General features: G+C 33.6%; 2 protein-coding genes across 2 annotated transcripts; both read right to left on the bottom strand.

The window, feature by feature from the left end:
• Positions 1-5,863: 5,863 nt before the first annotated feature.
• On the bottom strand, positions 5,864-9,010 carry LOC100378829 (E3 ubiquitin-protein ligase TRIM32-like). The gene has a single exon (XM_002737668.2). It carries the CDS (start codon positions 8,934-8,936, stop codon positions 7,101-7,103), a length of 1,836 nt encoding a protein of 611 aa, XP_002737714.2. The 5' UTR covers positions 8,937-9,010; the 3' UTR covers positions 5,864-7,100.
• A 480-nt stretch (positions 9,011-9,490) lies between these two features.
• LOC146733631 (uncharacterized) lies at positions 9,491-15,104 on the bottom strand. Its single transcript, XM_085491712.1, has 2 exons — positions 15,015-15,104; positions 9,491-13,678 (listed from the first exon to the last, which is right to left on the bottom strand). Exon 2 carries the CDS (start codon positions 13,660-13,662, stop codon positions 11,710-11,712), a length of 1,953 nt encoding a protein of 650 aa, XP_085347838.1. The 5' UTR covers positions 13,663-13,678; positions 15,015-15,104; the 3' UTR covers positions 9,491-11,709.
• Positions 15,105-15,321: the final 217 nt, after the last annotated feature.

Raw genomic sequence — 15,321 nt, 5'->3', positions numbered from 1 at the left:
GTAACGTGAAAAGTTTGTAAAATTGTGTACAAAGTGGGTAGAGTAACGTGAAAAGTTTGTAAAATTATGTACAAAGTGGGTAGAGTAACGTGAAAAGTTTGTAACATTGTGTGCAAAGTGGGTAGAGTATCGTGAAAAGTTTGTAAAATTGTGTGCAAAGTGGGTAGAGTAACGTGAAAAGTTTGTAAAATTATGTGCAAAGCGGGTAGAGTAACGTGAAAAGTTTGTAAAATTGTGTACAAAGTGGGTAGAGTAACGTGAAAAGTTTGTAAAATTGTGTGGAAAGTGGGTAGAGTAACGTGAAAAGTTTGTAAAATTGTGTACAAAGTGGGTAGAGTAACGTGAAAAGTTTGTAAAATTGTGTGCCAAGTGGGTAGAGTATCGTGAAAAGTTTGTAAAATTGTGTGCAAAGTGGGTAGAGTAACGTGAAAAGTTTGTAAAATTGCATGCAAAGTGGGTAGAGTAACGTGAAAAGTTTGTAAAATTGTGTGCAAAATGGGTAGAGTAACGTGAAAAGTTTGTAAAATTGTGTGCAAAGTGGGTAGAGTAACGTGAAAAGTTTGTAAAATTATGTGCAAAGCGGGTAGAGTAACGTGAAAAGTTTGTAAAATTGTGTACAAAGTGGGTAGAGTAACGTGAAAAGTTTGTAAAATTGTGTACAAAGTGGGTAGAGTAACGTGAAAAGTTTGTAAAATTGTGTGCAAAGTGGGTAGAGTAACGTGAAAAGTTTGTAAAATTGTGTGCAAAGTGGGTAGAGTAACGTGAAAAGTTTGTAAAATTATGTACAAAGTGGGTAGAGTAACGTGAAAAATTTGTAAAATTGTGTGCAAAGTGGGTAGAGTAACGTGAAAAATTTGTAAAATTGTGTGCAAAGTGGGTAGACTAACGTGAAAAGTTTGTAAAATTGTGTGCAAAGTGGGTAGAGTAACGTGAAAAGTTTGTAAAATTGTGTGCAAAGTGGGTAGAGTAACGTGAAAAGTTTGTAAAATTGTGTGCAAAGTGGGTAGATTAATGTGAAAAGTTTGTAAAATTGTGTGCAAAGTGGGTAGAGTAACGTAAAAAGTTTGTAAAATTGTGTGGAAAGTGGGTAGAGTAACGTGAAAAGTTTGTAAAATTGTGTGGAAAGTGGGTAGAGTAACGTGAAAAGTTTGTAAAATTGTGTACAAAGTGGGTAGAGTAACGTGAAAAGTTTGTAAAATTGTGTGCCAAGTGGGTAGAGTATCGTGAAAAGTTTGTAAAATTGTGTGCAAAGTGGGTAGAGTAACGTGAAAAGTTTGTAAAATTGTGTGCAAAGTGGGTAGAGTAATGTGAAAAGTTTGTAAAATTGTGTGCAAAGTGGGTAGAGTAACGTAAAAAGTTTGTAAAATTGTGTGGAAAGTGGGTAGAGTAACGTGAAAAGTTTGTAAAATTGTGTGGAAAGTGGGTAGAGTAACGTGAAAAGTTTGTAAAATTGTGTACAAAGTGGGTAGAGTAACGTGAAAAGTTTGTAAAATTGTGTGCCAAGTGGGTAGAGTATCGTGAAAAGTTTGTAAAATTGTGTGCAAAGTGGGTAGAGTAACGTGAAAAGTTTGTAAAATTGCATGCAAAGTGGGTAGAGTAACGTGAAAAGTTTGTAAAATTGTGTGCAAAATGGGTAGAGTAACGTGAAAAGTTTGTAAAATTGTGTGCAAAGTGGGTAGAGTAACGTGAAAAGTTTGTAAAATTATGTACAAAGTGGGTAGAGTAACGTGAAATGTTTGTAAAATTGTGTGCAAAGTGGGTAGAGTAACGTGAAAAGTCTGTAAAGTGTGCAATATTGTTAAGTTTACAAGGAAAGCCGTGAATTGCGTGTAAAGCAGGTAAAGTATTCAAAATCAGGAGAATTGTAGGCAGAGTTAATAAGGAAACGTGGACTATATAAAAAGGTCTTTGTAAATTTGGTAAAATAAAGTGAAAAATCAGTAAAGTTGTATGTCTATTTGGTAAAGTAACATAAAAAGTCTGTCAAATGGTGTGTATATTCTGTATCTTTACGTGAAATGTCTGTAAAGTTGTGTGCAAGGTTTTCTAAATTTATGTGTCCTAAACTACATGTTTTTGTACAATGTGCAAGGTTCGTAATTCAGCATGTATAGTTTAGTGGTTGACTGACAAAATATCTTATCACGTGACAATAAAATTGGAATACACCTGCGCAAAATGATGCACCTTAACATAGAACTATAATTCTACAGCGTTAAAAAATAGGTGGAATGAACACTACATCTTCTTTCTTAATGAAGCACTGGTTAAGGCAACACTTTTATGTAGATATAATTAATGTGTTGTACCAACGGTCGTTATGAGTTAGATATGTAAATTTGCAATCAAAAAGTTGAGTCTAAATGTTGGCTGGAAGATCCTAACAGTTGGGTGGAAAGTAGAAAGGGTTGGCTTGAGAGTCATATATGTGAGCAAGAAAGTGTGAAAAAGTGAACGAAATGTCGAAAATGTTGGTGAAAAGTAGAAAATTTGCCTCGAAAGAAATAAATTTTGGATGGAAAGTTATGAACTTTGGTGTAAATGCGATAAAAGCTGGTTGGAAAGTTGGTTGTAGGGTCGTACAATTGAAGTGGGCTAGAAAGTCGTAAAATCTGACTGGAGAGTCGTAAATGTTAGTTGAAAGGTCGCAAATGTTCATTGTAATGTTGTAAAGTAAAGTTGATTCGACAATAAACAAATTTCACGAGTCGCTGTTTTATCACACATTGAAAAAGTCACTCCTATTTAAATGTGCAAGTTACGGAAGTACCAATAATTGTTCGCCCCATTTGCGTTCTTCGATTTCATTCAAATGAACGCTTTGGACGTGGGGAAAAAGTCCGTCATCGGTAAACTGCAGTCTTCTCAACACCCATTTAAAATGCCTGTGCTATTTCGTCTCATAAATTATATACTTTTTTTATAACGTATATGCTCTACTATAGAATAAATATTATATGTACTTATTCATAACGTCTATTCTCATAACCTAATAAGGTGTATATTATCTTTTAACGTGTATACTATTTTATAACGTTGCTAGATGTAACGTTATTGATGTTCTAAATGACGTAACGATTCACAAGAACACTACAGTTACAGCGACAGAAGTTGCTATAGCAATCGGTAAACAGAAGTGAAAAGCTTCTGGTAAAGACCTGTCATCAGAGAATTTTTATCCGACCGACCCTAATTATAGAAATATTTTATATGAATAAAACTTCTTTGGAGTGTACAATTAATTTGTGTTATGTTGGCCATGTTGAGCCTGCAATAAGGAAATAATAATAACGTATGACACATACATTCTTACAATCTATATAATCCTTCATAATGTGTATACTATCTTTAACGCATATACTATTTTCTGATTTGTACACTTTGTTATTATAAGTATATAATCTATTATAACGTGTATATATCCTAATAAGATGTAGAGTAACTTATAAAGTATATAATCTATTATAACGTGTATATATTCTAATAAGATGTAGAGTAATTTATAAAGTATATAATCTATTATAACGTGTATATATCCTAATAAGATGTAGAGTAACTTATAAAGTATATAATCTATTATAACGTGTATATATCCTAATAAGATGTAGAGTAACTTATAAAGTATATAATCTATTATAACGTGTATATATTCTAATAAGATGTAGAGTAATTTATAAAGTATATAATCTATTATAACGTGTATATATCCTAATAAGATGTAGAGTAACTTATAAAGTATATAATCTATTATAACGTGTATATACCCTAATAAGATGTAGAGTAACTTATAAAGTATATAATCTATTATAACGTGTATATACCCTAATAAGATGTAGAGTAACTTATAAAGTATATAATCTATTATAACGTGTATATACCCTAATAAGATGTAGAGTAACTTATAAAGTATATAATCTATTATAACGTGTATATACCCTAATAAGATGTAGAGTAACTTATAAAGTATATAATCTATTATAACGTGTATATACCCTAATAAGATGTAGAGTAACTTATAAAGTATATAATCTATTATAACGTGTATATACCCTAATAAGATGTAGAGTAACTTATAAAGTATATAATCTATTATAACGTGTATATATTCTAATAAGATGTAGAGTAACTTATAAAGTATATAATCTATTATAACGTGTATATATCCTAATAAGATATAGAGTAACTTATAAAGTATATAATCTATTATAACGTGTATATACCCTAATAAGATGTAGAGTAACTTATAAAGTATATAATCTATTATAACGTGTATATATCCTAATAAGATGTAGAGTAACTTATAAAGTATATATTATAGTATGATCAATGGCTCACGTATTGATTTTGTGTTTAACCTTTTCACCACCAGACTTTCGCGCCAAATTTTTTCAGCACTTTTCTCTTGTATTCTTTAATATTTCTGAAAATGAACTCTAATTTTGGAGCCAACAGACAAAAAGTAAGTAAATTCTACCTAAGAAAGTTGTCCCCAATCTTCTGAAGGAAAGTGCAATCTATAAACGAGACTATTTTATAAATTTATGATGAAAAGAGGGAACTGGTGGTGAAAATGTTAAAATAGTTACTCTTCATACTAATAAGTTACTTTAGTGCTGACCCGACACGTACAACGCTTTATTAGCCCGTATTTACAACCACTTACAGAACCCTGTCATGGTTTAATTATTTTTTACTGCTGAGCACATAGCAACGCTTACTATTTTTTATTGATTCCATAGTCCACATTTACAACAACTCCTACAACTGTTTTTACGTTCGACCGAATGATCATATATCCTTAATATCTTTCAGTTGTCTAGTTCACTTTTCCGTAGCCCAGGGTTAAATGCATTTACAATCCCTTTATATTATTCAATATAGTAATCAACAATATTGGGCTTAGTCAGTTAAAACATTATTATTTTCATATGGTACGTGGGAAGCTTGGCTTGGGAAATGAATTGACATTTTTAAATATATTTAAGCAACGTTGCAGAGATATAGACTCGCAACAGTAATCAGCTGCAGTAAATGACAGCCCAAAACTTGTAACATAACCATTTTGGGCTGCGAGAGTTATTTACTTAATTTTGATAGAGCACATTTGTTAAATGTGCTTTGTAAGTTTAGAATATCAGCACATATTTTTCACATTGAGACAGGCACACGGGGGTCCAACTTGTGGAAATACCTGGAACCTATGTCTGTGAAAGGGGTTTTCAAAATGACCCTAAACACGTTTTAAAAAGTCAAAATTTCGTAACCTTTTCACTGTTAGAAAGCTGAAAGATCACGCACCTTAAACTCGCACCTGATCGCGCGATATTTGAGCTCTCTAGCCCTTTAGTGTAAGCACGGGTTGGTCATATGCCGCGATCGCCCGTGATCGAGGGTCGTTAACATAGGGGGCCGGACGTTTTTCTCGTTTTTGCGATCATTGAATTTCTTAAAGCAATAAAAAACACGATAATCTCATTTAAAAAATAACCACCCTTATCACGTTGGCGGTACCGGAAAAGACACCATTTTTGTCTATTTTGACTGAAATGGTAACTCTAAACGCGTAACGCGCGTTAACGTGCTTTTCTTTAAAAAAAACACCCTTTTAACGCGTTTTCTTTCACAGACATGCGTACCAGATCATTGTTTAATTCGGACCCCCGGGGACAGTCAGGAGACAAAACGTTTCTAGAAATGAACACTACTGTAATTTTTGTCGTGATATCGTTGAAGACGAGTTTCATTTCCTGTTATGCTGTCCACTTTATTCTGACATAAGGAAAACATACTTACCGGCTTATTATTATACTTACCCAGATCAAATTAAATTTTATAACTTAATGATGAAAAAAAATAATAAATATTTCCAGAGAAACATAGCATGCTATTTAATACAGGCATATAATATACGAGATATGTGTATATGCATATAATATATGTTGCACGAAAACATGAAATTAAACTAAACATATGTTGTTGCACCATCTTTGTCTAAATTACATATCAATAAATACACTGGTTATACCGATTGAGTTTGCAATTGTAAACTCATTGGGTTATATACTTAATTCCGTTTACATACACTGTCAATAAATTCTTAAAATTCATGAAACAAGTTTATAAATGACCTAATAAACAATAAAATGTGGTCAAAAGAATAACAATTGTTTTGATATCAAAACCAACCAGGATTCGGCATAATATTATCAGTAATAAATGTGAAAAAGGGATATTAATTATAATAATAGTAAAAAATTATTACCAATGACATAGCCCCGTCTGTATTTAGCCAAATTAACACTGAAACACAAAATTATGTCTTGTCTTTGAGACGACTTTAAAGTTATGTCTGTGATATAGTTAAGGCTTCATGAAAATAAAACCAATATAGTCGTCAATTGGTCATTTGGAATCTAATTACAAAAAAAGACCAAGGCATGCCTGAGAAACGGATGATGATATGTGTTGTGATTTGGATGGAGGTGACCAGCGGTCGGTTGAATTACATCAAAATCCTAAAATACTTAAAGAGAACATGCAACCCTTCATATCAAATTTAAACAAAATTTGTGTAAGTGCTATGAAAAACGCACAGAATACCGTCAGCCATTTTAATCGAATGACTAAACAAAATGACGTGCATCAGTAACCTGTCAATACCGATTAAATCTATAAATGAACTCTACCCGGGCATTCATAAAAATCAAATTCGTAATGATCAAATGGTGCATTTCGGTATTTTGTGTGACAAAAATTAATTCGTTTAAAAATTAATATTCAAAAATTAATATGTTTAAATGACTCATCGATTTATTCTTATCATTATGCAGAATTATAGTGAGAATAAGCTTCGAAACAATCTTCTAATATTGAACAGAGCGTACAACCACTATTATATAATCTAATAAGTCAATTTGGTTCACTCATACATCATAGTTCCTTATCTAAATCAGTGAGAAACATTTTGCTGATTTGCAAAATTCATAAATATGACTCACCACTCATTCTACCATCTTCATGGTGGACATTGACATAGACCAGTGTTACACACAACAGCAATAAATATATATTATATACAAATTATATGCTGTTATGAATGTTTATGAAAACACTTTAACACTATGCGAATCATCAGTCACGATTACCTTTCCATCCATTGTAATTGCTACAGCCCTGGGGCGATCCAAGACATGACCACCACTAGCAATGTTGGTTACGAATTTCCCTTCACTATTGAATTTCTGCAATCTATTATAATTGTACTCACATATATAAATATTATCGCTCTCATCTGTCGTTATACCCCAGGGCCAATCAATCATTTCATTTGGATATCCCCCGAATGCAAACATAAATACACCATCAGATGTGAGAACCTGGATACGACTGTTCCCTGCATCTGAGACAATTATACATCCCTTACTATTAATAGCAATGAACTGTGGGTCTTCAAACTGACACGACCCTTCACCTTCTTCACCAACTGACCTAATATATTCGTAATCTGACATTTTATATAATCGTATACAGTGCGCACTGCTATCAACCACATATACAATACCATTGTTATGGTTGATAGCTATTCCATATGGATTATGTAATTCTTTCCTGCCAAAGCACTTTATAACCTTTCCATATTGATTGCATACAATCACCTGGTTGTTACCTACACTGAATCCCCAAGTCCCATCTGTAATGAAGTATTTATTGTCTGCCGATATTGCTACATCTATGGGTCGGACGGGTTTGCTATATCCAGTGAAATTTATCTGTGACTTTGGTCTTCCATATATATCTATAATCTGAACTCTCTCATTCATATTATCAGCCACTACAATGTCATTACTTTGATCGATGCTCATTCCAAGTGGTAGATCAAACTTTCCTGGTTTCGTGCCTCGTTCCCCTATAGTTCTCTCTAATACCATTGGTGCGGCTAATCGATTTGATGGCCCTCGTGTTTGGCGGAGTGAATCTACCTCTATATTGTGAAATGCTCCCAGCATTCCTTGCAATGTGACGTCACCAGCATAAAACGTCGGAAGTGCGTTATAGTTATTCCACGTTGTTTCAAGTGACGTCATAGTTTCCAGTTGATTTGTTGTTTCTTTACCAGTTTTCACCGGCTGTGTAGCACTGCTATATTGTAATAAATTATTTAATAATATGATTGTACTTGTCAGTAGTTCCTCAGTTGTTTGAATCTGGTGCATTTTCCTCTTGATCTCGTTATTCATTTTATTATAATCGTTTTCTAATTTTCTCAAGTGACTAGTTTCTTCTTGTTTTATTATTTTGCTCAATTTCGCAATTGTTTCTTGTGAATGTTTCTTTATCTGCTGTTTTCGTTCCAAGTATTGTTTAGCTATTTCTTCGGATTGTTTTGTGGCGCTTTCTTTGCTTTGTTTTGCTTCGTTTCGTTTTGCTTCCAAACGTTCGATGTGATAAGTTGCCATCTCACAAAATGTATCCGAGACCTCCTGCATGTCGTATGCACCACGATCTGCGTCACGTTGACCCAATCCTACGCACAAATGACATTTATTGGGGAAAATGTCGATCAATCTTTCTCTGTTAGCTTTTGATTTGTCTCGTAATTTGTCCTCGTTAAATATCTTAAGAGTCACAATTCGATGATTTCGACTAACTGAGGATTTAATGTGAGCTTCAGCGCACAATGTACAGCAATTCATAGCACAATCTACACACCTGTTTATTGATAGATTTTCTTGACAACCATGGCATGGTCCAACATCTCGCTGCATTTCTTGTTCTTCTATCACGTCTAAGGCAGACTGTATAATCATACTCGGCGGGAATTGTTGAATGTCACTCACAGAATGATGTTTCCCGCAGTTGGGACATTTAATCACACCACACAGTCCCTTTAACTTCACTAAACACAGCTCACAGAACGAATGGTGACATGGTAACATCTTTGGGTTCTTATAACGTTCCAAACAAACATGGCATTTCAGTAGGCCTTCGTCAATCCTATTATCAAACTTTCCCGCTGCCATTATTGTTCACAGAGCGTTCTTTTTAACACCGAACAGGAAAAGGTTGACGGTATGGTTTGTAATATGTAGAATGAATGAGATAATTGCGGAAATCGTCAAGGTCATTATAAATAATAGTGAAATACTTCCTCATTTCGGAAAACCGTCGATTGAGGGTAGCCATTCGAATGGTACGAAAGGGAAAGACTTCCTTCTGAACTCTAACCTAACTTTCCAACGGCCCAATTCAATTGCATATGCACATCTAAATAACTATGTATACGTTTCCTCAAGAGGGACATATAATTAAATCAGAGGGCTGTAAGAGGGTTAGAGTTTTTAGAGTTAGAGTCCTTTTCTTCCATGAAAACCGTGAATATGTAGTCTACATACTAATTTTCTATTTTTTTTGTGCTCGACTTTTTGTTCATTTGTTTCTTTATTTTTCATCTACTTTATCTATACTATAATTTATCGATAAATCGGATGACTTCGGTTATTAAATCAAAATTCTTTTTTATTTCTAAATTGCACAAATCTGATTAAAATCCGATGTAGGTATGATGCCCCAATTTCTTTTTATGATCCTTTATATAATATTTATTTGTATTTTGTTTGAATATATTGATTTTTTGGGTTTTACTTGCCGTTTATCAGTTTTTAGAAAATCGTCTCTATCCTAGTTTGAGGCGACTGGGCTTGATGATTAATGTCACGTAGTAATGAGTTGCATGAAGTACGCCCCCTAGAGACCAAAATGCAAACATTACTTACTAGTATCTTTCGAAGACATAAAACACCATGACTGGTACACAAATTAGACATAATTTAATTGGTAATTACATACAATATACAACATTCAGGAAAAAATACATTTTGATAAAATTTGAAATTCCTTTCATAATACCGGTAAATACCATGTCCAAATATTAAGCCTTCTTGCTGAATAATAATACATAATAATGAATAATGAAACCAACACAATTTTGCCTTATATCAGGCATGGAAATAAACTGATCATGAAAACTGTCCCCCTATCAACTTTCCACAGAACATTGCAATATCTCAGTGGAGTTTGTTACGACTTTGCATTCAACTTTAGGAAACTTGCATATTGAAAGTACCACTATGTTTTATTGGGGTGTTTGATTTGAAATTAAATTGTAGCTTGTGATCACAGTTATTCATCGTGTTTAAGTGTAGAATGCTCTAATGCAAATATTCACCATTTTAGTAATATTTTCATGTAATATTTTGCTTGAAATATGGTTGAAAATGTGGTTCACAGAAAAATATCGCCACCAAAATAGCACCATCTGTAATGCAATTCAGCATAGAACAGATCTCTTAAACATTTGATATACGTCTCACAATAATAATTTTATAACCATAACTTGAATTTTCATTCTCAACATAATACAATAAGTAAAATGAAAAAATAAATGTGTATTCTGATGATTTTGACCATCCAGCCCTTATTGTTGTAATGGTTGTGTCCAGGTGCAAATTTCCGAAGTCAAAACAAACATGCCAAGAATGTTCTTGATAGCAAGGTAGTGGTTTTCATGATTAGTTATTTCAGCACTCACTGTAATATGTATTGTACAGCTATTCATATGAATTATCACATGACATTATCAGAATGCCATTGCAATTAGTTATAACCTTGGTTTAATATATTTATTTTACTAAATAAAATTCCACAGTATGGGTAGGTATCTGAAAATAACACAGCATGTAGTTTACCAAAACTGTATTGTATAAAGTTTATATGCCCATCTAACTCCGACATAATAGATCAAATGCAACTAATAATATATCAATCATGTTATATTAACATCGTATGATATCTTTGCATTTTAAAAAAACTTATAATTTAGCTAAAAAAGGCTGATTTCTGACCAAGAAAGAGTCCTGGCAACGTCAAATAGTCATAATATAACTCATTGTTACCGTGGACCACTTTATTTTAGACCTAAAATTTATTTTGAAGGAAAAAACACAATTTGAGTTGAAACATTATCTACTTCCATTGATTTTATATCAAATGTCATTCAAACGATAAGAAAAATGTATTTTCACTGATTTGATTTTCACTGATTTGATTTTCACTGATTACTGTAAGTAAGTGTAGAAATCTTTAATTCTGTGATTTTGAAACCCAGCTAATTCGATGAGATATCGAAATAATGAATTTAAAAACCATTAAAAACTAAAGCTTTTACAGTATTGTAAAGTAATTTATTGCAGTACTCTTTATTGCAGCCTTTTCCAGTGAAACAATTAAGATTCCATTTGCATTGTAGAAAACAAAGTGTGTTTAAAATGCTGGAGTTGTTCTCTTTGATATGGGACCCGTAACGACAAATACAATGTGTGTAAAATACATACTGTAAAATACTTTATTTTCTCTTGTAATTAATTTTCACTATTTTCGTTGAAGTAATGATTCAGTGAAAATAAAATCCAGTGAATATACTTTTTTTTCTATATTTTACATTTACCTCGTCAAAAATCAGTAAAAAAAATAAATTCCATACAAAACATCCAAAAAACTTTTTCAGCGAAAATTAATTCCAGCTAAAATAAAGTATTTCACAGTAGTTAGTTTACACGTTCGAACAAGCTCTGCACAACAACTGTATCGCTTTAAGTCACCTGATCATAACTGAATCAAAAAGACATGGTTAATTTGAATATCTGGGAACTCTTAAGACAGTACAGAACATTCTTCTTCACTATGTGGAATCAATAACTTATCAACTGTATCAGTGCTAATTTTGCTATCACTGCTGTTTTTGTGTTTTGGAATCACCACGTATCCATCCTCCATACTAACCATCTCAAGGCTATGTCGCTTCAAATGCTTAATGAAATTATGTTTGTAGTTAGATCCAAATTTACACTGCGGACAGTTGAACATTGTTTCACCGGTGTGCTTAGCAAAGTGTATCTTCAACTCTTGTTCAGTGTGACAAGAGTAGTTGCAGCTTGTACACTTCTGCAACTGATCTGACAATTTATGTACACGAACAGCATGGCGAGTAAGTAATTTCTTACTGGATGTGCGATAAGCGCACTGATCACACTTCAATGGCTTCTCCTCCATATGGGACGACAGGTGTTCTTTAAACGTGTCTTTCCTTGACGTGGAATAACCGCATGTATGACAAAGTAGGTAGTCTTTTTTCAGCAGATGGATGTCTGATTTTTGGTGAGTCTCGAGCTGACGCTTTGTTATAAATTTCTTGTTGCATTGATTACACATATGTGGCGAGGCATGCCTCTTGGTGTGAGTCTCCAAGTTGTGCTTGTACACTGTTTTATACTTGCATGACGACACGCTGCAATAATATGGTCCCCCTGTGGATTTTTCCTTACTGATCATGTCGCAGTGGAACTTACTCACGTGTCTAGCTTTCGCTCGTCCATTAAGGAACTTTCGATCGCAAAAATGACACTGCACAGCTGTAAGCATTCGCAGTTCCTGCGTCATTTTCACTGCTCTCGCTTTGGCTTCTTTAATGATATTATAATTAATGGCTTCTTCTGGAGTCATGTGAGTCGTATCTGCAGGTTGACTTGTATTATGAAGAGACATCAAATCAACGATATCTCGTGATGTTTGATGAATCGGCTGATTGACAGATTGACGTTGAATTGCCACCTTACCCTGCATTTTAGATGCAGCAACGTCCTCATTCCTATTTGCATTACATGAAATGTCTTTGGTTCTATTTTTTGCAAGTTGTTGTTTGACAGTGTGAGGTGATGTTATTGGACTGCACCCGGTTACTACAGTAGCATAACTGACATTAGGTGGTTGAATGATAACAGACCCTGCTGGGAATGTCATGGCTATAGTTTTAGTGGATGCTGATGGTGTCTGACTAGCAACTGGACTTTGAAGCGTTGGTAAAGGCATTAGAAGAGTCACATTGTTTTCACCAAGCGCAGATGAAGATGTTTGTTGTTTTTGATTAGAAGCAGATACAGTCATGGTTCCGGGCTGATCAACAGGCTGTCCACTGGATACAGTTACTACAGTCTGTGGCTGATATGTTTCATTACATCTAATGTCCTCAGTTTGACTTCCCAGTCCACTGTTAACAGTTTCACCAACTTCACTCTTTTCTTCCTGGCTTGCCCGTGGACAATGTGTTCCGGTAACAATCTTCTCTATTCGTTGACGAGAAAACTTGTTATGCTTTGGCTTCTTTTTCCACATACAAGATGGTTGTTTGCGAATTCTATTGAAATCATCGCCTGAAGTTTCCGAAACAGAAGTGAGTATCTCTCTGTCAATATCCTGAAGAGGAATGTCAGTCTCAGGATCCTCTTTATTGTTCACCTGATCTATGACATTTTCTATGCTCTGTTCATTATCACTTGAGAAATTAATGTTATCTTCATCAGAATGAGAAACGTCAATGGTCTCACTGGAATGACACTGAGTAACATGATTAGACAGATCACTCTGCAGAAAGTATGACATTGAGCAACTAGTACATTTATGCATGATGTGAAGTTTCATATGACTTCGAGTTTTTTCTTTAATTTGATTTTGAAAATTGCAAAGTTCACACTTGAAGAACGTGACAACAGTCATGTACTTCTCAATTTGGGCATTAATGCTGCCATGTTCTTTCTCTTCGCAATCCATTTTCCACTTTTACATTCTATCAGAGCAAGATAAAAGAAAAATGTCAGATGATGGAGAACCTAACTGAGAACTAGTATATAAAATGTAAATGAAGCTAATTAACATGCATGAAACTAAAATAAATGTTATTAATCTGGACACATAATATTTAACAACAGCAGTGAACAACACTATTCCTTCACTATCTTATACTAAGTGACTGGTTCTTGCCATTCAGTCATGGGCCTCTTATACCAATAATAACTGGCCTTTTGTTATGACTAAAATTATTACAGTCAATATAGTGACTATATATTAATGTTACATTTTTTTTGTCTATCCACTTGGCAAATTTTTTTTTATTTTGGTGACAAATTAAAATAAGATAACTTTAATATAAACTGTAAGCAATATGTTTTCCTGATGTTTAATTTACTTTCACGTGTTTTCCAATGACAGCCTTGCTTTTGAAATAATTCATGTCTTATAATGTTATGTCTTTTATAGTCATTTCATATGTTGAAGTTAAATGTGAAATAACTCAACTTTGTCGATTGACAATAGATGATTTTCTGTTCAACTGCGAAATCTCATGAGTTGCGTGAAAGATGTGCGCGGAACGTTTGATTGTGTTTGATTTCACCCATAACGCGGGATCTCGCAGTAAAGGGAAATGGTTTATTGGATTGGCAGAAGCCTGGATAATAATACTGTTATGAAGACTAAATTATTAAATACAATAAAGCAGTAATATATTAATAAAAATAAGATAAGTGTACTGAATTACCGTAGTTCCTTTGATACTATGATATTACAACTCACAAATAAAATATTCAGAAACTGTGAGGTTTATAGGGTTCATTCTAAAACAGTAGGGTTTATTTTATAACCGTACTGAGTAAAAACCACATTAGTAATATGGTATTATAAGATTGGTCAAGTCAATAATGAGATTTCCGTGACCTCGATTTCTTTTTTGTGTACGCATAGTTATTCACAAAAATGACTGCAACATTCGATTTATATTGTGTTAATTTATTTGGTATAATATGGCCGGACAATATTCAGTTTTAAAGACCCGAAGAGGCAATTATTGACCGAGGTGAAGCCAAGGTCAATAATATCGCCGAGGTTTTATTTAGCGAATGAATTAATACAATTTGTTTAATGTCAATTTTGTATCGCGCTGTAAAAGTTATTTAAATATCATTTCGATGCTTGGACTGACTGACTTGGACTGAATGTTTTCCCTTCCTTGACGAAATGAAATGGTCGTTTTCTTGTATTGTGCAGTAAATCTGTTGTCAAATAATATTCCAAAGTGTAGGCTGAAGTCAAAACTTCTACGCCTGGTGATATTTAGGGTAACTTACCAGAATCACATCCAATGTACCTGTCTCCCAGTTACAACACAGCGCAGTAGAAGAAGAAAAACAAACTACGAATTCATTGTGACCGCCTAGCAAACTATAAAATTTATGTTCTCAAAAGACGACTACATAAATATCATGTTAAGATGAAGACGCATTAATACTTTTGTTTTATTTAGTTGAGTACTGCATTTGATTTCAAAACCTAATGCTGATGTGGCATTTAATACTGTTTTAAGTGAAAATTCAGCCAGAAAAACGACGACACATTTGTCGTATTTTAATCAGCAAGTTAGAGGGTCTAAGGTCA

Source organism: Saccoglossus kowalevskii, chromosome 16 (genome assembly GCF_978046115.1).
Source record: "Saccoglossus kowalevskii chromosome 16, keSacKowa6.1, whole genome shotgun sequence".
NCBI lineage: Eukaryota > Metazoa > Hemichordata > Enteropneusta > Harrimaniidae > Saccoglossus > Saccoglossus kowalevskii.
This window is presented reverse-complemented; position numbering and strand designations above follow the sequence as displayed.